This window comes from Spea bombifrons, chromosome 4, assembly GCF_027358695.1.
Source record: "Spea bombifrons isolate aSpeBom1 chromosome 4, aSpeBom1.2.pri, whole genome shotgun sequence".
NCBI classification, from domain to species: Eukaryota; Metazoa; Chordata; class Amphibia; order Anura; family Pelobatidae; genus Spea; species Spea bombifrons.
The window spans coordinates 12,547,408-12,571,466 of record NC_071090.1 but is presented as its reverse complement, the minus strand read 5'-3'; the positions used below and the strand labels follow the sequence as shown (position 1 = coordinate 12,571,466).

General features: G+C 41.3%; 2 protein-coding genes across 2 annotated transcripts; both read left to right on the top strand.

The window, feature by feature from the left end:
- Nucleotides 1–13,876: 13,876 nt before the first annotated feature.
- Nucleotides 13,877–16,430, top strand: LOC128490400 (uncharacterized). The gene is made up of 2 exons (XM_053462257.1): nucleotides 13,877–15,417; nucleotides 16,274–16,430. The coding sequence occupies exons 1-2, from the start codon at nucleotides 13,877–13,879 to the stop codon at nucleotides 16,428–16,430; spliced, it is 1,698 nt and encodes a 565-aa protein (XP_053318232.1).
- A 1,784-nt stretch (nucleotides 16,431–18,214) lies between these two features.
- On the top strand, nucleotides 18,215–20,768 carry LOC128490399 (uncharacterized). The gene is made up of 2 exons (XM_053462256.1): nucleotides 18,215–19,755; nucleotides 20,612–20,768. The coding sequence occupies exons 1-2, from the start codon at nucleotides 18,215–18,217 to the stop codon at nucleotides 20,766–20,768; spliced, it is 1,698 nt and encodes a 565-aa protein (XP_053318231.1).
- Nucleotides 20,769–24,059: the final 3,291 nt, after the last annotated feature.

The following is a 24,059-nucleotide window of genomic DNA, read 5'->3' as shown; positions in this document are numbered from 1 at the left end:
CTAAAAAGGTTTTGAATGATTAGAGCAGCAACATCTGAACCAGTTTTTGGAAACTGATGCCTCCATGAAGGGTATCATCAGTCATTCCATGGCTGCTGACATTTAGATTTCAGGGTCCTAGTTTAGGAAATTGTATCTGATAGGAGCAGCAACCTTTGTAACATTTTTGTGGATACTTTTTCCTCTCAAAGGGTATCAAAATCCACTCCATTGTTGCTATCCTTGAGATTTAGACAACTAGCTAGTGGGTTTTAATTAGAGCATTAACTTGTGTACCCTATGTTAAAGACTGATGCCTCCACAAAGGGTATCATGAGTCGTTCCATTGCTTCTGACATTAAGAAGCAATCTCAAGATGTGTGTCTCATAGGAGCAGCAACTAATGTACCATTTTTGAGAATACTGTTGCCTTTCAATGGGCATCAAGTTTCATTCAGTTGTTGCTGACATTAAGATTAAGGGTTTCTAGCTAAAGAGCTGGTAAATGACTAGAACACTTACTTGTGTACCATTTTTTGGAGCATGACATGAGTCCTTCCATTTATGCTTACCTTTGAATTTGAGAGTCCAAGCTCAGATTGTTGTACCTGATAGGAGCAGCATCTGGCATACTATTTTTGGTGGAGAAGGTTGCCTCTCAGAGGCTATCAATATCTACTCCATCGTTGCTATCTTTGAGTTTTGGGGGTCTAGTTAAGGAGGTTCTAATTAATTAGAGCATGAACTTGTGTACTGTTTGTTAGAGATTGGTGCCTCCACAAAGGGTATCCTAAGTTATTCCATTGCTTCCAACATTGAGATTTGATAGCTGTAGCAAATTAGGTTCTAATTGATAAATTAGAACTTGTATGTAGTTTATTAGAGACAAATGCCTCATCAAAAGGTGTCACGATTGATTCCATTGCTGCTATCCTTGCGATTTGAAGGTCTTACTTCAGGAGGATAAATCTGATATGAGTAGCAACTCTTGATTGTTTTTTTTTTTTTGTAAGACTATTGCCTCTCAAAGACCTTGAGATTTATTGGTGTAGCTAAGTAGGGTCTAATTAATTAGAGCATTAACTAACGTACCATATGTTTAAGTATGGTGCCTCTGACAAGGGTATCAACATTGTTTGCTAACCTTGAGATTCAGGAGTCTAGCTAACAATGTTCTAATTAATTAGAGGATTGACTCATGTACCATTTTTTGAAGACTGGTGCCTCTGCCAAAGGTATTAATATTGTATCTATTGTTACTGATCTGCAAATTTGGGGATTTTAGCTCAGGAGGTTCAGACTGAGTAGTAAATCAACTCTTGTGTCATTTATTAGAGACTTGTGCCTTACCAAAAGGTATCATGATCTACTCAATTGTTTCTGACCATGAGAGATAGAAAGTCTAGCTAAATATGTTCTAAATGAGTAGATCAGCAAATTAGGTACCATTTATCCAATCCATTGTTGCTATCCTTTATATTTCGGGGGCTAGCTAAGGAGGGTATAGTTGATTCGATCATTAAGTCATGTACCACTTGTTAACCTTGGCAGAGGCAAAAGTCTTTATCAACATTGTTTCTATTATTACTGATCTTCCAATTTGGGGATTTTAGCTCAGGAGGTTTAGTCTGAGTAAAGCAGCATATCGTGTGCCATTTATTAGAGACGAGTGCCTCTGCAAAGGGTATGCCGATCAACTCAATTGCTGCTGGCCTTGAGATTTAGGCATTCTAGCTAAATAGGTTTTGAATGATTAGAGCAGCAACATCAGAACCAGTTTTTGGAGACTGATGCCTCCATGAAGGGTATTATCAGTCATTCCATGGCTGCTGACATTTAGATTTCAGGGTCCTAGTTTAGGACATTGTATCTGATAGGAGCAGCAACCTTTGTAACATTTTTGTGGATACTTTTTCCTCTCAAAGGGTATCAAAATCCACTCCATTGTTGCTATCCTTGAGATTTAGACAACTAGCTAGTGGGTTTTAATTAATTAGAGTATTAACTTGTGTTCCATTGCTGCTGACATTTAGATCTCAGGGTCCTAGTTTAGGACATTGTATCTGATAGGAGCAGCAACCTTTGTAACATTTTTGTGGATACTTTTTCCTCTCAAAGGGTATCAAAATCCACTCCATTGTTGCTATCCTTGAGATTTAGACAACTAGCTAGTGGGTTTTAATTAGAGCATTAACTTGTGTACCCTATGTTAAAGACTGATGCCTCCACAAAGGGTATCATGAGTCGTTCCATTGCTTCTGACATTAAGAAGCAATCTCAAGATGTGTGTCTCATAGGAGCAGCAACTAATGTACCATTTTTGAGAATACTGTTGCCTTTCAATGGGCATCAAGTTTCATTCAGTTGTTGCTGACGTTAAGATTAAGGGTTTCTAGCTAAAGAGCTGGTAAATGACTAGAACACTTACTTGTGTACCATTTTTTGGAGCATGACATGAGTCCTTCCATTTTTGCTTACCTTTTCATTTGAGAGTCCAAGCTCAGATTGTTGTACCTGATAGAAGCAGCATCTGGCATACTATTTTTGGTGGAGAAGGTTGCCTCTCAGAGGCTATCAATATCAACTCCATCGTTGCTATCCTTGAGTTTTGGGGGTCTAGTTAAGGAGGTTCTAATTAATTAGAGCATGAACTTGTGTACTGTTTGTTAGAGATTGGTGCCTCCACAAAGGGTATCAAAAGTTATTCCATTGCTTCCAACATTGAGATTTGATAGCTGTAGCAAATTAGGTTCTAATTGATAAATTAGAACTTGTATGTAGTTTATTAGAGACAAATGCCTCATCAAAAGGTGTCACGATTGATTCCATTGCTGCTAACCTTGCGATTTGAAGGTCTTACTTCAGGAGGATAAATCTGATATGAGTAGCAACTCTTGATTGTTTTTTTTTGTAAGACTATTGCCTCTCAAAGACCTTGAGATTTATTGGTGTAGCTAAGTAGGGTCTAATTAATTAGAGCATTAACTAACGTACCATATGTTTAAGTATGGTGCCTCTGACAAGGGTTTCAACATTGTTTGCTAACCTTGAGATTCAGGAGTCTAGCTAACAATGTTCTAATTAATTAGAGGATTGACTCATGTACCATTTTTTGAAGACTGGTGCCTCTGCCAAAGGTATTAATATTGTATCTATTGTTACTGATCTGCAAATTTGGGGATTTTAGCTCAGGAGGTTCAGACTGAGTAGTAAATCAACTCTTGTGTCATTTATTAGAGACTTGTGCCTTACCAAAAGGTATCATGATCGACTCAATTGTTTCTGACCATGAGAGATAGAAAGTCTAGCTAAATATGTTCTAAATGAGTAGATCAGCAAATTAGGTACCATTTATCCAATCCATTGTTGCTATCCTTTATATTTCGGGGGCTAGCTAAGGAGGGTATAGTTGATTAGATCATTAAGTCATGTACCACTTGTTAACCTTGGCAGAGGCAAAAGACTTTATCAACATTGTTTCTATTATTACTGATCTTCTAATTTGGGGATTTTAGCTCAGGAGGTTTAGTCTGAGGAAAGCAGCATATCGTGTGCCATTTATTAGAGACGAGTGCCTCTGCAAAGGGTATGCCGATCAACTCAATTGCTGCTGGCCTTGAGATTTAGGCATTCTAGCTAAATAGGTTTTGAATGATTAGAGCAGCAACATCTGAACCAGTTTTTGGAAACTGATGCCTCCATGAAGGGTATCATCAGTCATTCCATGGCTGCTGACATTTAGATTTCAGGGTCCTAGTTTAGGACATTGTATCTGATAGGAGCAGCAACCTTTGTAACCTTTTTGTGGATACTTTTTCCTCTCAAAGGGTATCAAAATCCACTCCATTGTTGCTATCCTTGAGATTTAGACAACTAGCTAGTGGGTTTTAATTAGAGCATTAACTTGTGTACCCTATGTTAAAGACTGATGCCTCCACAAAGGGTATCATGAGTCGTTCCATTGCTTCTGACATTAAGAAGCAATCTCAAGATGTGTGTCTCATAGGAGCAGCAACTAATGTACCATTTTTGAGAATACTGTTGCCTTTCAATGGGCATCAAGTTTCATTCAGTTGTTGCTGACGTTAAGATTAAGGGTTTCTAGCTAAAGAGCTGGTAAATGACTAGAACACTTACTTGTGTACCATTTTCTGGAGCATGACATGAGTCCTTCCATTTATGCTTACCTTTGAATTTGAGAGTCCAAGCTCAGATTGTTGTACCTGATAGGAGCAGCATCTGGCATACTATTTTTGGTGGAGAAGGTTGCCTCTCAGAGGCTATCAATATCTACTCCATCGTTGCTATCCTTGAGTTTTGGGGGTCTAGTTAAGGAGGTTCTAATTAATTAGAGCATGAACTTGTGTACTGTTTGTTAGAGATTGGTGCCTCCACAAAGGGTATCATAAGTTATTCCATTGCTTTCAACATTGAGATTTGATAGCTGTAGCAAATTAGGTTCTAATTGATAAATTAGAACTTGTATGTAGTTTATTAGAGACAAATGCCTCATCAAAAGGTGTCACGATTGATTCCATTGTTGCTAACCTTGCGATTTGAAGGTCTTACTTCAGGAGTATAAATCTGATATGAGTAGCAACTCTTGATTGTTTTTTTTTCTTTTGTAAGACTATTGCCTCTCAAAGACCTTGAGATTTATTGGTGTAGCTAAGTAGGGTCTAATTAATTAGAGCATTAACTAACGTACCATATGTTTAAGTATGGTGCCTCTGACAAGGGTATCAACATTGTTTGCTAAACTTGAGATTCAGGAGTCTAGCTAACAATGTTCTAATTAATTAGAGGATTGACTCATGTACCATTTTTTGAAGACTGGTGCCTCTGCCAAAGGTATTAATATTGTATCTATTGTTACTGATCTGCAAATTTGGGGATTTTAGCTCAGGAGGTTCAGACTGAGTAGTAAATCAACTCTTGTGTCATTTATTAGAGACTTGTGCCTTACCAAAAGGTATCATGATCTACTCTATTGTTTCTGACCTTGAGAGATAGAAAGTCTAGCTAAATATGTTCTAAATGAGTAGATCAGCAAATTAGGTACCATTTATCCAATCCATTGTTGCTATCCTTTATATTTCGGGGTCTAGCTAAGGAGGGTATAGTTGATTAGATCATTAAGTCATGTACCACTTGTTAACCTTGGCAGAGGCAAAAGACTTTATCAACATTGTTTCTATTATTACTGATCTTCCAATTTGGGGATTTTAGCTCAGGAGGTTTAGTCTGAGGAAAGCAGCATATCGTGTGCCATTTATGAGAGACGAGTGCCTCTGCAAAGGGTATGACGATCAACTCAATTGCTGCTGGCCTTGAGATTTAGGCATTCTAGCTAAATAGGTTTTGAATGATTAGAGCAGCAACATCTGAACCAGTTTTTGGAAACTGATGCCTCCATGAAGGGTATCATCAGTCATTCCATGGCTGCTGACATTTAGATTTCAGGGTCCTAGTTTAGGACATTGTATCTGATAGGAGCAGCAACCTTTGTAACATTTTTGTGGATACTTTTTCTTCTCAAAGGGTATCAAAATCCACTCCATTGTTGCTATCCTTGAGATTTAGACAACTAGCTAGTGGGTTTTAATTAGAGCATTAACTTGTGTACCCTATGTTAAAGACTGATGCCTCCACAAAGGGTATCATGAGTCGTTCCATTGCTTCTGACATTAAGAAGCAATCTCAAGATGTGTGTCTCATAGGAGCAGCAACTAATGTACCATTTTTGAGAATACTGTTGCCTTTCAATGGGCATCAAGTTTCATTCAGTTGTTGCTGACGTTAAGATTAAGGGTTTCTAGCTAAAGAGCTGGTAAATGACTAGAACACTTACTTGTGTACCATTTTTTGGAGCATGACATGAGTCCTTCCATTTTTGCTTACCTTTTCATTTGAGAGTCCAAGCTCAGATTGTTGTACCTGATAGAAGCAGCATCTGGCATACTATTTTTGGTGGAGAAGGTTGCCTCTCAGAGGCTATCAATATCAACTCCATCGTTGCTATCCTTGAGTTTTGGGGGTCTAGTTAAGGAGGTTCTAATTAATTAGAGCATGAACTTGTGTACTGTTTGTTAGAGATTGGTGCCTCCACAAAGGGTATCATAAGTTATTCCATTGCTTCCAACATTGAGATTTGATAGCTGTAGCAAATTAGGTTCTAATTGATAAATTAGAACTTGTATGTAGTTTATTAGAGACAAATGCCTCATCAAAAGGTGTCACGATTGATTCCATTGCTGCTAACCTTGCGATTTGAAGGTCTTACTTCAGGAGGATAAATCTGATATGAGTAGCAACTCTTGATTGTTTTTTTTTTTTTGTAAGACTATTGCCTCTCAAAGACCTTGAGATTTATTGGTGTAGCTAAGTAGGGTCTAATTAATTAGAGCATTAACTAACGTACCATATGTTTAAGTATGGTGCCTCTGACAAGGGTATCAACATTGTTTGCTAACCTTGAGATTCAGGAGTCTAGCTAACAATGTTCTAATTAATTAGAGGATTGACTCATGTACCATTTTTTGAAGACTGGTGCCTCTGCCAAAGGTATTAATATTGTATGTATTGTTACTGATCTGCAAATTTGGGGATTTTAGCTCAGGAGGTTCAGACTGAGTAGTAAATCAACTCTTGTGTCATTTATTAAAGACTACTCAATTGTTTCTGACCATGAGAGATAGAAAGTCTAGCTAAATATGTTCTAAATGAGTAGATCAGCAAATTAGGTACCATTTATCCAATCCATTGTTGCTATCCTTTATATTTCGGGGGCTAGCTAAGGAGGGTATAGTTGATTCGATCATTAAGTCATGTACCACTTGTTAACCTTGGCAGAGGCAAAAGTCTTTATCAACATTGTTTCTATTATTACTGATCTTCCAATTTGGGGATTTTAGCTCAGGAGGTTTAGTCTGAGGAAAGCAGCATATCGTGTGCCATTTATTAGAGACGAGTGCCTCTGCAAAGGGTATGCCGATCAACTCAATTGCTGCTGGCCTTGAGATTTAGGCATTCTAGCTAAATAGGTTTTGAATGATTAGAGCAGCAACATCTGAACCAGTTTTTGGAAACTGATGCCTCCATGAAGGGTATCATCAGTCATTCCATGGCTGCTGACATTTAGATTTCAGGGTCCTAGTTTAGGACATTGTATCTGATAGGAGCAGCAACCTTTGTAACATTTTTGTGGATACTTTTTCCTCTCAAAGGGTATCAAAATCCACTCCATTGTTTATATCCTTGAGATTTAGACAACTAGCTAGTGGGTTTTAATTAATTAGAGTATTAACTTGTGTTCCATTGCTGCTGACATTTAGATTTCAGGGTCCTAGTTTAGGACATTGTATCTGATAGGAGCAGCAACCTTTGTAACATTTTTGCGGATACGTTTTCCTCTCAAAGGGTATCAAAATCCACTCCATTGTTGCTATCCTTGAGATTTAGACAACTAGCTAGTGGGTTTTAATTAGAGCATTAACTTGTGTACCCTATGTTAAAGACTGATGCCTCCACAAAGGGTATCATGAGTCGTTCCATTGCTTCTGACATTAAGAAGCAATCTCAAGATGTGTGTCTCATAGGAGCAGCAACTAATGTACCATTTTTGAGAATACTGTTGCCTTTCAATGGGCATCAAGTTTCATTCAGTTGTTGCTGACGTTAAGATTAAGGGTTTCTAGCTAAAGAGCTGGTAAATGACTAGAACACTTACTTGTGTACCATTTTTTGGAGCATGACATGAGTCCTTCCATTTATGCTTACCTTTTAATTTGAGAGTCCAAGCTCAGAATGTTGTACCTGATAGGAGCAGCATCTGGCATACTATTTTTGGTGGAGAAGGTTGCCTCTCAGAGGCTATCAATATTTACTCCATCGTTGCTATCCTTGAGTTTTGGGGGTCTAGTTAAGGAGGTTCTAATTAATTAGAGCATGAACTTGTGTACTGTTTGTTAGAGATTGGTGCCTCCACAAAGGGTATCATAAGTTATTCCATTGCTTCCAACATTGAGATTTGATAGCTGTAGCAAATTAGGTTCTAATTGATAAATTAGAACTTGTATGTAGTTTATTAGAGACAAATGCCTCATCAAAAGGTGTCACGATTGATTCCATTGCTGCTAACCTTGCGATTTGAAGGTCTTACTTCAGGAGGATAAATCTGATATGAGTAGCAACTCTTGATTGGTTTTTTTTTGTAAGACTATTGCCTCTCAAAGACCTTGAGATTTATTGGTGTAGCTAAGTAGGGTCTAATTAATTAGAGCATTAACTAACGTACCATATGTTTAAGTATGGTGCCTCTGACAAGGGTATCAACATTGTTTGCTAACCTTGAGATTCAGGAGTCTAGCTAACAATGTTCTAATTAATTAGAGGATTGACTCATGTACCATTTTTTGAAGACTGGTGCCTCTGCCAAAGGTTTTAATATTTTATCTATTGTTACTGATCTGCAAATTTGGGGATTTTAGCTCAGGAGGTTCAGACTGAGTAGTAAATCAACTCTTGTGTCATTTATTAGAGACTTGTGCCTTACCAAAAGGTATCATGATCTACTCAATTGTTTCTGACCATGAGAGATAGAAAGTCTAGCTAAATATGTTCTAAATGAGTAGATCAGCAAATTAGGTACCATTTATCCAATCCATTGTTGCTATCCTTTATATTTCGGGGGCTAGCTAAGGAGGGTATAGTTGATTAGATCATTAAGTCATGTACCACTTGTTAACCTTGGCAGAGGCAAAAGTCTTTATCAACATTGTTTCTATTATTACTGATCTTCCAATTTGGGGATTCTAGCTCAGGAGGTTTAGTCTGAGTAAAGCAGCATATCGTGTGCCATTTATTAGAGACGAGTGCCTCTGCAAAGGGTATGCCGATCAACTCAATTGCTGCTGGCCTTGAGATTTAAGCATTCTAGCTAAATAAGTTTTGAATGATTAGAGCAGCAACATCTGAACCAGTTTTTGGAAACTGACGCCTCCATGAAGGGTATCATCAGTCATTCCATGGCTGCTGACATTTAGATTTCAGGGTCCTAGGTTAGGACATTGTATCTGATAGGAGCAGCAACCTTTGTAACATTTTTGTGGATACTTTTTCCTCTCAAAGGGTATCAAAATCCACTCCATTGTTGCTATCCTTGAGATTTAGACAACTAGCTAGTGGGTTTTAATTAATTAGAGCATTAACTTGTGTTCCATTGCTGCTGACATTTAGATTTCAGGGTCCTAGTTTAGGACATTGTATCTGATAGGAGCAGCAACCTTTGTAACATTTTTGTGGATACTTTTTCCTCTCAAAGGGTATCAAAATCCACTCCATTGTTGCTATCCTTGAGATTTAGACAACTAGCTAGTGGGTTTTAATTAGAGCATTAACTTGTGTACCCTATGTTAAAGACTGATGCCTCCACAAAGGGTATCATGAGTCGTTCCATTGCTTCTGACATTAAGAAGCAATCTCAAGATGTGTGTCTCATAGGAGCAGCAACTAATGTACCATTTTTTGAGAATACTGTTGCCTTTCAAAGGGCATCAAGTTTCATTCAGTTGTTGCTGACGTTAAGATTAAGGGTTTCTAGCTAAAGAGCTGGTAAATGACTAGAACACTTACTTGTGTACCATTTTTTGGAGCATGACATGAGTCCTTCCATTTATGCTTACCTTTTAATTTGAGAGTCCAAGCTCAGAATGTTATACCTGATAGGAGCAGCATCTAGCATACTATTTTTGGTGGAGAAGGTTGCCTCTCAGAGGCTATCAATATCTACTCCATCGTTGCTATCCTTGAGTTTTGGGGGTCTAGTTAAGGAGGTTCTAATTAATTAGAGCATGAACTTGTGAACTGTTTGTTAGAGATTGGTGCCTCCACAAAGGGTATCATAAGTTATTCCATTGTTTCCAACATTGAGATTTGATAGCTGTAGCAAATTAGGTTCTAATTGATAAATTAGAACTTGTATGTAGTTTATTAGAGACAAATGCCTCATCAAAAGGTGTCACGATTGATTCCATTGCTGCTAACCTTGCGATTTGAAGGTCTTACTTTAGGAGGATAAATCTGATATGAGTAGCAACTCTTGATTGTTTTTTTTTGCAAGACTATTGCCGCTTTAAGACCTTGAGATTTATTGGTGTAGCTAAGTAGGGTCTATTTAATTAGAGCATTAACTAACGTACCATATGTTTAAGTATGGTGCCTCTGACAAGAGTATCAACATTGTTTGCTAACCTTGAGATTCAGCAGTCTAGCTAACAATGTTCTAATTAATTAGAGGATTGACTCATGTACCATTTTTTAAAGACTAGTGCCTCTGCCAAACATCCTTTCTATTTATGCTTACCTTGCAATTTGAGGGTTCTAGCTCAAGGAGGTTGTAGCTGATTAGATTGACATGTACCATTTGTGCCTCTGCAAAAGATCCATTCTATGGTTGCTGACCTTGTGAGTTGGTGGTTATGTCACAAGGTTGTAAATGATTATAACAGCAACATGTGTAGACAAATCTTTTGCAAAGGGTCTCAACATTTCTTCCATTATTGTTTCTTTTGGTGGGGTTGCAGATGGTAAGTAAGGGAACATAAACTTGTCAAATAATTCCATTCTGTTAAAACATAGATTGTAAGTTCCTGCGGGAACAGGCCCCTTTATTTCTCTTGTAGCTGTATGTCAATTGCTGTATTGTACTTGTCATTATCTGTAAAATTTTCAGCGCTGCCGAATCTAAAGTATAATAATAATAATAATTTGAAAGAAACACACTGTTAAAGGTAATTTTAATTGAAGAACAATTAAGGGCATTTTACTTTTTCCTACTTAAGCCCAGAGGGAAGGGCAGTCCTTTTTGCCATGGTTCCCCAGAGGTTTCCTCCATAATGGGGGTTTTTCCTCTCCTGAGTGCTGAAGGATGACTCTTTGTGAGTCCAGATGTAGCCCTTATTTTGGCCATATTTCTCACTGTCATGTTGTCTCTTAACTTCCTAATGTTCTTATCCGGAAACTGCAAAATGTTTCTTATTCTGTTTAATTTTTCTAAATAAATGTGAAGTTTCTAAATCTATATTGTCTAATGTTGGTTTTATTCGTCTCATTTACTCAATTTGTTTACATTAAAAAGAGAGGTTATTTTGTGTATTGAGATTTTGGAATCAGGTGATTTTGATCATTATGGGATTTAATTTATAGAATACAAAGATAATCAAGATAGTGTTTGAGAAAAACACAAATAAAACAGTTTTTGAGAAGACAAAGAGTAGAAGAGGTATGAGCAAAGTTTAGAAAAGGACATTGCCCTGCTGTATGCTTACCTGAGAAAGACAGCAGTCCTCTGGCTGTTGTAGAACTAAAAAAACTCATAATCTCAGATGACCATATGCATGCTTCTCTTCCTTAAAGATACTGACTGAACTCAAGGAAATCATAGTCCCATGACAGCTGGAGAGCCACTATTTTTCTATCTATTTGCCATGTGCCACTTCTCACATTGTTTATTTCAGTTAACAATGAGTTATTAACCATAGTTATTAAACAGTAAAAACATCATTCATGTTCTATGTTATCGCACAAAAAGTGTGCCCAAAAACCTATATTGATGGTATAGAACCCACTGCAGGAGACTGTCTCGTTACCAAGGCAGTCTGTAGGAACCAATTAGCAACCACCTATGTCATACAATCACTGTGATTGGCCGATAAATGTATACTGCATGGCACACTGTTTGTCTCTCTGCCTCCATATTCTGTCTTTTCCGAACACTATTTACTGATACATTGAGTTCCACTGAGAATAAAGGGAACCTGATTACTGATAATTCTGTACAATGTTTTTTCATTGCACCCAGACTGATTTTATTCTAAGCACCATTGCTGCCACTCACAAGATGGCACTGCCAACTGAACAGCTAATGACTTCACAAGGGTCTGTCCATGTACTGAATTCAACCACGCAGTCAATGGAGCCCAGCTCACTAATCACAAGTGATCCGTAAAATCATAATAATGATAATAAAATAGTTTAAAAAATGTGTAACATGTAAAAATAATTTGCCACAGATGTCAGCATCAGGAGAACCATCCAGTTTCACAAATCTTTTTTTTTTTTTTTTAAAGTCCAAATATACATGCAGATATGAGCAAGTCCTAAAATTAGCACTATATCTTCACAAACATTATCACATGGAAAGAGTTAAAAAAAATGGTTGTTGTAAATGCCCATGGAGTGTGTAGTTTAAAAAAAAATATGATTTGATGGGGTAGATTGACTTGGCCAGGTTGAAAGATCTCCTAAAAATAGGACATGGCACATGTCTGGAATGCGCACTACTCCAAGCAGGCACATGACTTATTTTTGCGGTAAGAGGGTCTAAATCACTATCTGTCTTTGTCACACCAACTTGTGTAGTGCATACAGGGACTTGCTACCTGGTAGAGATGGTATGGCCAATCTCAGTATTAGAGGGGTTAATTTGATTGTACAGGCATGTGGTGCCAAAAGGTCTTGTGAGATAAATTTGTCCTTTTGAAGCTCGGACTCCAACCGGGGCCTTCTACGGGGTGTTAGGTCCTGCAGTGGAGCTGCCGTTTTGTCTAGGTTCAAATGTAGACGACCATATGCCTGTATCCCCTCATAGATACTGGATTCTTTGATATGCTAAGTGACCACTAGCAGTCAGGAAAACCATTTCATATCCAGGTCATATCAAACACATATCAATAATAACTTATATATTCATTATCATACCTCCTTGTGTGCATACCTAGAACGGGGAAAGCGCACCCTACAAAAAGAGTACAAACATGGCAGCGCCACTTAACCAGTTTGGAAGGAATTGTGAAGTCTATGATGTTTAGTCATAAGTAGCAAGTGTGACATATCTATGGACTTCACAATTTACAATAAATTCATAAATGCATGAATTATTGCTGTGGCGAGCACAGGAGGGACAATAAAATGAAAATTAGTTATTTTGACGGATATGTTTCCACCACACAAGGGGGAGGTCACTTATGGTACACCTTCCGTCCGCTTATACCACCTCTGGGCCGGCTTGGAAACTCGAGATGAACTGGGAAAGTGTATAAAATTAACGAGCGAAGATGGGTCATTGTGCTTACTAGGGGCCAAGATCTAATTTTGAGTAAGTCGCCATCTTTCCTTGCCGGAGCCCTACGGACAGAAAAACTGTTACTTTACCATTCAGTGAGTAGTTAGGTTTTCTGTAATTTTCTCCTTTTTATTTTTATCTGTTGGTGTAAATCTGTTTATCATCTTTTTTGTATGCACTGTGATTTTTTTATTCATAATAAATATTCCTTTATTAAGTTCTGCCTTTGTCTGGTAAAGACTCACGTTACCTGGTTAGACCATTTTATTGGTAATTTTAAATCACGTAATTATTGTGTTAAAATATACTGTGTGGGTTTTTTTAGTCGGATTCGTGTGGGGGTACCAAGGCACCCCATTTCTAAATTGTCTTGGTGGTGGCAGCGTTATTTTGATATTTGTTATATCATTATAGTTAAGTGCGGGTGGTAGTAAGGGTGGATATTTGTATTTTTATCACTATTTTCGGTCTAGTGCAGACAGATAGTGAATTTTAACCCTTTTACCACCAGAACCAAGTCACACGCACGCTTGGAGTAGAGTGCGTTCGTGACAAATTGGTGGCATAGCGGTGGGATAGTTAAAGATTTTTTCCATCTTTTTCGGTACCAGATTTCAGTGTTGCTGGATTTGCTAATCCAGACACTAAAAAGAAATTGTTTCTCAATTTCCAAAGGCTGAACTCAGTGCATACTTAGTATATTTACACCTCAACAGTCCCCCCCCCCTTTGTTTTCTTTTCTTTTGCTATCATTTGTTTGGGGCGGTGTGATAAATGGAATACCAAACACAGTCCAAGAGTGCTCTGGAGCAACGTTGCCGTGAACAATGTATTCCCATCCGGGGAAAATCAAAGGATGAACTTATTCAAGCGCTTGTGGACTATGAAATGCAACAAGCAGCGCAAAGTGATGCTGCAAACACTTCTGAGGGAGGCATGGTCACACGGGAGATACCTGAAGCTGATGTCGGTGACGTGCCAAGATCTGGAGGTCCCTTGGACTCTTATCTACAAACTGTTTTCAAATACGTGGACTCAACAGATGCAAACCTCAGGCTGCAGCTTATCCTTAAATATCAAGAGAGAGAAGCTGCAGAGCGCCAGGCGGCAAGAGAGCATGAACTAAAACTGGCAGAGTTGGAGAGGTTAAGTGCCTCACCTATCAGTGTGGTTTCAAGAGACTATTATGCACCCAAACCACGTGCAGAGAATTTTCCCACGTTGGACAAAGATGGGGATCTGGATGTCTTTCTGCGCAGTTTTGAAAAGGTTTGCAGGCAGTACCAATTGCCAAAGGACCAGTGGGCAAAGTACCTCACCCCTGGTCTCCGAGGTCCTGCGCTGGAAGCATTTGCAGAGCTACCAGCAGAATCTGACCAGGACTATGAGGCAATTAAGGCTGCACTGCAGAGACGGTACAACCTTACCCCTGAGGTGTACCGAAAGAAATTCCGGACTTTGCAAAAGCGTTCCACTGAGAGCTACACTGCAGTTGTGGGACACCTGACGACGGCATTCCGGCAGTGGATTAGAGGGCTGGAGATTAAAACCTTAGAAAGCTTGGAAGATCTAATCATCAAGGAACAGTTTTTGCAGCTGTGCCCAGCCAATGTACAAGAATGGCTGCTGGACCGGGAGCCCAAGACAGCACTGGAAGCGGGTGAGCTGGCGGATTTCCACACTGCCAACCGAGCACAATCGGACCGGAGCAGAGGTTTTTCTACAGGAGCATCCAGCTGGAAGACCACTACACCACGGCTTCCCACCACCCAGTCTACTGTACCATCTTCTGTGTCAATTTCTACCTCAGGGAGAGGGGGAGCTAGTGCCATTTCTACGTATGGGGATAGCCGCAGGTGTTTTATTTGTAATAAAGTGGGGCACATTAGCGCTACTTGCCCGGAGAAAAGAAATCCTACGCCATCCACAGGAGTGGGTCACCCCTCAGAATCACCATCTTCGGTGTTGTTCGTCTCCAGCGCTGAGAACACCCCCAATGTGAATATGCAACCTGTGACTGTGGGAAACAAGGTAACTGTGGGGCTCAGAGACACGGGGGCAGAAGTGACTCTTGTGCGTCCAGAGCTAGTGAGCTCTGAGGACTTTATTCTTGGCAAGAACTTAACAGTGCGGGGAATTGGGGGAGTACTTCATGCAGTGCCAATGGCACGAGTATTTTTGGATTGGGGAGCGGGGAAGGGTGTAAGAGATGTGGGGGTATCAGATAACATTCCTACTAATGTGTTACTGGGTACTGATTTGGGTAGGCTGTTGTCAAAATATATGCCGGAGGATGACACTTTTGATTTATCCAGGTATTCTAGGGGCCCTACCATAGAAAGGGCAGTGTATAAAAATGTACCAGGGCAGCCTCATGGGGAGAGTGGGCAGAAAGGTTGCGCGTGTCTGCCTGTGCTAGAACCCAGAATGTCTGAGGTGCTGTGGGAGAATGTGAAGGTTTTGCATCACTGGGAGGGAGGGCAGAGCGAATCTGTGCCAGAACCAGGGATGTCTGAGGTGCCATGTGAGAATGTGGAGGTTTTGCATCACTGGGAGGGAGGGCAGAGCGAATCTGTGCCAGAACCAGGGGTGTCTGAGGTACCGTGTGAGAATGTGGAGGTTTTGCATCACTGGGAGGGAGGGCAGAGCGAATCTGTGCCAGAACCAGGGATGTCTGAGGTGCCATGTGAGAAGGTGGAGGTTTTGCATCACTGGGAGGGAGGACAGATTGAATCTGTGCCAGAACCAGGGATGTCTGAGGTGGCGTGTGAGAATGTGGAGGTTTTGCATCACTGGGAGGGAGGGCAGAGCGAATCTGTGCCAGAACCAGGGGTGTCTGAGGTACCGTGTGAGAATGTGGAGGTTTTGCATCACTGGGAGGGAGGGCAGAGCGAATCTGTGCCAGAACCAGGGGTGTCTGAGGTGCCGTTTGAGAATTTGAAGGTTTTGCATCACTGGGAGGGAGGGCAGAGTGACTCTGTGCCAGAACCAGGGATGTTTGAGGTGCTGTGCGAAAATGTGAGGGGGCCACCCTGTGAAGAAGGGCAGAGGGTGAGTGACTGTTCCTCTGTGTCAGGATTAGCTGGTTCCCAGGGTCCTGTATGTATGCATCCTTGGAGTGGAACAGGTGGAGTGACAGATGTTTCAATCATAGCTGTGGTAACCTGGCAGCAGAATAGGGGACAAAGAGAGGGCTTTGGTGCACCCGTGCCCGTATTCTGTGGGACTACGAAGTCAGGACACAAGGGAGAGGGTGAAACTGGTGACCATTCTGTTATCCCTTACGAAGGGCCTACATGGTTTGGGAAGCCAGGGCGAGACACCCTAGCTACCCATAAAGTAGATTTGTTAGGGCTTATAGCTATACCGAGCCGCATGGAGAACCAATCTGTTACTAAGGGGATGGACTATGCCCCTGGGTACCCTGAGACCATGGCCTTCTCCTGTAACAGAGCAGACAACGTAGCCGATGCTTTGAAAAGTACCTTCTGTAGGGTGGGTTTTCCCAAAGAAATACTTTATCTTAGCCGGAAACTGTTACCCAGGGAAAAAGTAGGTAGGCGCAGAGATAAGCTTGTGGCTTAATCTCTGGGCCACCATCTTATTTGGGGGAGGTGTCACACCAACTTGTGTAGTGCATACAGGGACTTGCTACCTGGTAGAGATGGTATGGCCAATCTCAGTATTAGAGGGGTTAATTTGATTGTACAGGCATGTGGTGCCAAAAGGTCTTGTGAGATAAATTTGTCCTTTTGAAGCTCGGACTCCAACCGGGGCCTTCTACGGGGTGTTAGGTCCTGCAGTGGAGCTGCCGTTTTGTCTAGGTTCAAATGTAGACGACCATATGCCTGTATCCCCTCATAGATACTGGATTCTTTGATATGCTAAGTGACCACTAGCAGTCAGGAAAACCATTTCATATCCAGGTCATATCAAACACATATCAATAATAACTTATATATTCATTATCATACCTCCTTGTGTGCATACCTAGAACGGGGAAAGCGCACCCTACAAAAAGAGTACAAACATGGCAGCGCCACTTAACCAGTTTGGAAGGAATTGTGAAGTCTATGATGTTTAGTCATAAGTAGCAAGTGTGACATATCTATGGACTTCACAATTTACAATAAATTCATAAATGCATGAATTATTGCTGTGGCGAGCACAGGAGGGACAATAAAATGAAAATTAGTTATTTTGACGGATATGTTTCCACCACACAAGGGGGAGGTCACTTATGGTACACCTTCCGTCCGCTTATACCACCTCTGGGCCGGCTTGGAAACTCGAGATGAACTGGGAAAGTGTATAAAATTAACGAGCGAAGATGGGTCATTGTGCTTACTAGGGGCCAAGATCTAATTTTGAGTAAGTCGCCATCTTTCCTTGCCGGAGCCCTACGGACAGAAAAACTGTTACTTTACCATTCAGTGAGTAGTTAGGTTTTCTGTAATTTTCTCCTTTTTATTTTTATCTGTTGGTGTAAATCTGTTTATCATCTTTTTTGTATGCACTGTGATTTTTTTATTCATAATAAATATTCCTTTATTAAGTTCTGCCTTTGTCTGGTAAAGACTCACGTTACCTGGTTAGACCATTTTATTGGTAATTTTAAATCACGTAATTATTGTGTTAAAATATACTGTGTGGGTGTTTTTAGTCGGATTCGTGTGGGGGTACCAAGGCACCCCATTTCTAAATTGTCTTGGTGGTGGCAGCGTTATTTTGATATTTGTTATATCATTATAGTTAAGTGCGGGTGGTAGTAAGGGTGGATATTTGTATTTTTATCACTATTTTCGGTCTAGTGCAGACAGATAGTGAATTTTAACCCTTTTACCACCAGAACCAAGTCACACGCACGCTTGGAGTAGAGTGCGTTCGTGACAAATTGGTGGCATAGCGGTGGGATAGTTAAAGATTTTTTCCATCTTTTTCGGTACCAGATTTCAGTGTTGCTGGATTTGCTAATCCAGACACTAAAAAGAAATTGTTTCTCAATTTCCAAAGGCTGAACTCAGTGCATACTTAGTATATTTACACCTCAACAGTCCCCCCCCCCTTTGTTTTCTTTTCTTTTGCTATCATTTGTTTGGGGCGGTGTGATAAATGGAATACCAAACACAGTCCAAGAGTGCTCTGGAGCAACGTTGCCGTGAACAATGTATTCCCATCCGGGGAAAATCAAAGGATGAACTTATTCAAGCGCTTGTGGACTATGAAATGCAACAAGCAGCGCAAAGTGATGCTGCAAACACTTCTGAGGGAGGCATGGTCACACGGGAGATACCTGAAGCTGATGTCGGTGACGTGCCAAGATCTGGAGGTCCCTTGGACTCTTATCTACAAACTGTTTTCAAATACGTGGACTCAACAGATGCAAACCTCAGGCTGCAGCTTATCCTTAAATATCAAGAGAGAGAAGCTGCAGAGCGCCAGGCGGCAAGAGAGCATGAACTAAAACTGGCAGAGTTGGAGAGGTTAAGTGCCTCACCTATCAGTGTGGTTTCAAGAGACTATTATGCACCCAAACCACGTGCAGAGAATTTTCCCACGTTGGACAAAGATGGGGATCTGGATGTCTTTCTGCGCAGTTTTGAAAAGGTTTGCAGGCAGTACCAATTGCCAAAGGACCAGTGGGCAAAGTACCTCACCCCTGGTCTCCGAGGTCCTGCGCTGGAAGCATTTGCAGAGCTACCAGCAGAATCTGACCAGGACTATGAGGCAATTAAGGCTGCACTGCAGAGACGGTACAACCTTACCCCTGAGGTGTACCGAAAGAAATTCCGGACTTTGCAAAAGCGTTCCACTGAGAGCTACACTGCAGTTGTGGGACACCTGACGACGGCATTCCGGCAGTGGATTAGAGGGCTGGAGATTAAAACCTTAGAAAGCTTGGAAGATCTAATCATCAAGGAACAGTTTTTGCAGCTGTGCCCAGCCAATGTACAAGAATGGCTGCTGGACCGGGAGCCCAAGACAGCACTGGAAGCGGGTGAGCTGGCGGATTTCCACACTGCCAACCGAGCACAATCGGACCGGAGCAGAGGTTTTTCTACAGGAGCATCCAGCTGGAAGACCACTACACCACGGCTTCCCACCACCCAGTCTACTGTACCATCTTCTGTGTCAATTTCTACCTCAGGGAGAGGGGGAGCTAGTGCCATTTCTACGTATGGGGATAGCCGCAGGTGTTTTATTTGTAATAAAGTGGGGCACATTAGCGCTACTTGCCCGGAGAAAAGAAATCCTACGCCATCCACAGGAGTGGGTCACCCCTCAGAATCACCATCTTCGGTGTTGTTCGTCTCCAGCGCTGAGAACACCCCCAATGTGAATATGCAACCTGTGACTGTGGGAAACAAGGTAACTGTGGGGCTCAGAGACACGGGGGCAGAAGTGACTCTTGTGCGTCCAGAGCTAGTGAGCTCTGAGGACTTTATTCTTGGCAAGAACTTAACAGTGCGGGGAATTGGGGGAGTACTTCATGCAGTGCCAATGGCACGAGTATTTTTGGATTGGGGAGCGGGGAAGGGTGTAAGAGATGTGGGGGTATCAGATAACATTCCTACTAATGTGTTACTGGGTACTGATTTGGGTAGGCTGTTGTCAAAATATATGCCGGAGGATGACACTTTTGATTTATCCAGGTATTCTAGGGGCCCTACCATAGAAAGGGCAGTGTATAAAAATGTACCAGGGCAGCCTCATGGGGAGAGTGGGCAGAAAGGTTGCGCGTGTCTGCCTGTGCTAGAACCCAGAATGTCTGAGGTGCTGTGGGAGAATGTGAAGGTTTTGCATCACTGGGAGGGAGGGCAGAGCGAATCTGTGCCAGAACCAGGGATGTCTGAGGTGCCATGTGAGAATGTGGAGGTTTTGCATCACTGGGAGGGAGGGCAGAGCGAATCTGTGCCAGAACCAGGGGTGTCTGAGGTACCGTGTGAGAATGTGGAGGTTTTGCATCACTGGGAGGGAGGGCAGAGCGAATCTGTGCCAGAACCAGGGATGTCTGAGGTGCCATGTGAGAAGGTGGAGGTTTTGCATCACTGGGAGGGAGGACAGATTGAATCTGTGCCAGAACCAGGGATGTCTGAGGTGGCGTGTGAGAATGTGGAGGTTTTGCATCACTGGGAGGGAGGGCAGAGCGAATCTGTGCCAGAACCAGGGGTGTCTGAGGTACCGTGTGAGAATGTGGAGGTTTTGCATCACTGGGAGGGAGGGCAGAGCGAATCTGTGCCAGAACCAGGGGTGTCTGAGGTGCCGTTTGAGAATTTGAAGGTTTTGCATCACTGGGAGGGAGGGCAGAGTGACTCTGTGCCAGAACCAGGGATGTTTGAGGTGCTGTGCGAAAATGTGAGGGGGCCACCCTGTGAAGAAGGGCAGAGGGTGAGTGACTGTTCCTCTGTGTCAGGATTAGCTGGTTCCCAGGGTCCTGTATGTATGCATCCTTGGAGTGGAACAGGTGGAGTGACAGATGTTTCAATCATAGCTGTGGTAACCTGGCAGCAGAATAGGGGACAAAGAGAGGGCTTTGGTGCACCCGTGCCCGTATTCTGTGGGACTACGAAGTCAGGACACAAGGGAGAGGGTGAAACTGGTGACCATTCTGTTATCCCTTACGAAGGGCCTACATGGTTTGGGAAGCCAGGGCGAGACACCCTAGCTACCCATAAAGTAGATTTGTTAGGGCTTATAGCTATACCGAGCCGCATGGAGAACCAATCTGTTACTAAGGGGATGGACTATGCCCCTGGGTACCCTGAGACCATGGCCTTCTCCTGTAACAGAGCAGACAACGTAGCCGATGCTTTGAAAAGTACCTTCTGTAGGGTGGGTTTTCCCAAAGAAATACTTTATCTTAGCCGGAAACTGTTACCCAGGGAAAAAGTAGGTAGGCGCAGAGATAAGCTTGTGGCTTAATCTCTGGGCCACCATCTTATTTGGGGGAGGTGTCACACCAACTTGTGTAGTGCATACAGGGACTTGCTACCTGGTAGAGATGGTATGGCCAATCTCAGTATTAGAGGGGTTAATTTGATTGTACAGGCATGTGGTGCCAAAAGGTCTTGTGAGATAAATTTGTCCTTTTGAAGCTCGGACTCCAACCGGGGCCTTCTACGGGGTGTTAGGTCCTGCAGTGGAGCTGCCGTTTTGTCTAGGTTCAAATGTAGACGACCATATGCCTGTATCCCCTCATAGATACTGGATTCTTTGATATGCTAAGTGACCACTAGCAGTCAGGAAAACCATTTCATATCCAGGTCATATCAAACACATATCAATAATAACTTATATATTCATTATCATACCTCCTTGTGTGCATACCTAGAACGGGGAAAGCGCACCCTACAAAAAGAGTACAAACATGGCAGCGCCACTTAACCAGTTTGGAAGGAATTGTGAAGTCTATGATGTTTAGTCATAAGTAGCAAGTGTGACATATCTATGGACTTCACAATTTACAATAAATTCATAAATGCATGAATTATTGCTGTGGCGAGCACAGGAGGGACAATAAAATGAAAATTAGTTATTTTGACGGATATGTTTCCACCACACAAGGGGGAGGTCACTTATGGTACACCTTCCGTCCGCTTATACCACCTCTGGGCCGGCTTGGAAACTCGAGATGAACTGGGAAAGTGTATAAAATTAACGAGCGAAGATGGGTCATTGTGCTTACTAGGGGCCAAGATCTAATTTTGAGTAAGTCGCCATCTTTCCTTGCCGGAGCCCTACGGACAGAAAAACTGTTACTTTACCATTCAGTGAGTAGTTAGGTTTTCTGTAATTTTCTCCTTTTTATTTTTATCTGTTGGTGTAAATCTGTTTATCATCTTTTTTGTATGCACTGTGATTTTTTTATTCATAATAAATATTCCTTTATTAAGTTCTGCCTTTGTCTGGTAAAGACTCACGTTACCTGGTTAGACCATTTTATTGGTAATTTTAAATCACGTAATTATTGTGTTAAAATATACTGTGTGGGTTTTTTTAGTCGGATTCGTGTGGGGGTACCAAGGCACCCCATTTCTAAATTGTCTTGGTGGTGGCAGCGTTATTTTGATATTTGTTATATCATTATAGTTAAGTGCGGGTGGTAGTAAGGGTGGATATTTGTATTTTTATCACTATTTTCGGTCTAGTGCAGACAGATAGTGAATTTTAACCCTTTTACCACCAGAACCAAGTCACACGCACGCTTGGAGTAGAGTGCGTTCGTGACAGTCTTCACTAGACTGGAAAATAATAATTAAATGCCCCGCTTACACACCTCCCACTCTGATATAAAGATAGGTAATGCTGCCACCAAACCTGGTTAAAACGCTCAACTTTCTTTTTAATCTACTGTCCCCAAATAGTTTATATATCCAAACATGCAGATTAGCCAAGCATCTAAGAAGACTACGGATTATTAAATAACTCTCTTCAAGGCAAATGTGGTTCTTATACCAGACAAAGGCAGGAACTTAATAAATGAATGATTTATTATGAAATAAAAAATATTCACAGTACATACAAACAATTATATTAACAATTTAGTCACACCAAGCAGATAAAAATAAAAGGGAGAACAGTTAATAGAAATCCTACTTACAGAAGTACTTTATTCTATTCCCGGAGGAGCTTTTGGCACGAATAATGGCAATTTATTGCAAAATTAGATCTTGGCCACCAAAATAAGGACACCTTAATATCTAAGTACAGGATACTTTATACCTGTTGACTGCAGGTCAGATGTCAGGGCTGCAGTCCGCAGAAGAATAGGAGGGGCTACGAGATTGGGCCACTTTGGGACACCTAGGTGTCCATTGGGACACCTAGCAAAGGGTTTTTCTATCCAGTTACAGCACATAAAGGTTATATTTTTTCAGATCCAGACTTGTCAGAAATCCCTCTTTCCATAATGACCTTCCTTGGTCAGTCTGTGATCTAACACTGCAGACTTCAGTTTATCTATTAAATGATTGGAGGTAACCCAACCTTGTCTGATGTCATTCTGCTAGGAAAAATGTGGGCACCTCAAATATAAATATGAGGACCCCAGATCCCTGGATCTAGATTTAATCTCTTAAATGTAACCTTTAGTAGAAAAGGGGCTGAGTTTGTAACGCCTTTGTTTGTTGGAGGGTTCTTTGCAGGGTCAAAACGGTGCCTTTCTGGCTAGGAGAGGTGTCACATTTCCCAACTTGGAATGGTTTAGGCAAAAGGACTCCCATAATAACACAAAGATACTAATGAACTGGAGTAAACCTCATGTACGGTTGATTGGGTTCACTCCACATCTTATTTAAACTCTGTTAACTCTCGCCACTCCACCCTCGTACCATTTCTGCCTGAAAGGGTAACCGCTCCATGTATCTACTACACACATATTGGCTTAAAACTAGATTCACAATAAACCAAGTCTAATGGGCCTGGCAGCCCGACTGATGTTGAAATTCAAAAAAAAAATGCAAACCTTGTCAAGATGGCCTTTTACCTCCCAGGCAACCCAACAAACCCCTATGCATGGGGGTATCACTGTACTCAGTGTTACTGAACACAAATTGGACTGTTTTTTGACAGTAACATATACCAGGAGCTGTAAATTCATACCTAAATGTGTGGGGGGAGGGGCACAAAAACTACTGCAAATGTTGAGAAAGGCTGGTGATAAAATCTGTGCATGGAAAGAAGGAAAATATCAGTATTTGAAATACCCTGGGGTGTTTAGTTTTCAAAAATATATAATATATGATATGTAATGTTTGTGGTATAATGTGTATACAATGTGTGTGGATGCACAAAATGACAAAGAAGGAAATTATAAACAGTAACACAGCAAAAACGTTAAAACAGCCTTTGCCCAAAAGTGTACGGTCAGCAATACAAAGGAAGGCTGATATTCAAACAACATAAAAGTTCCAAGAGGGCAAGGTAACGGGTCAAGCTGTACAAGCTTTGTTAAAGA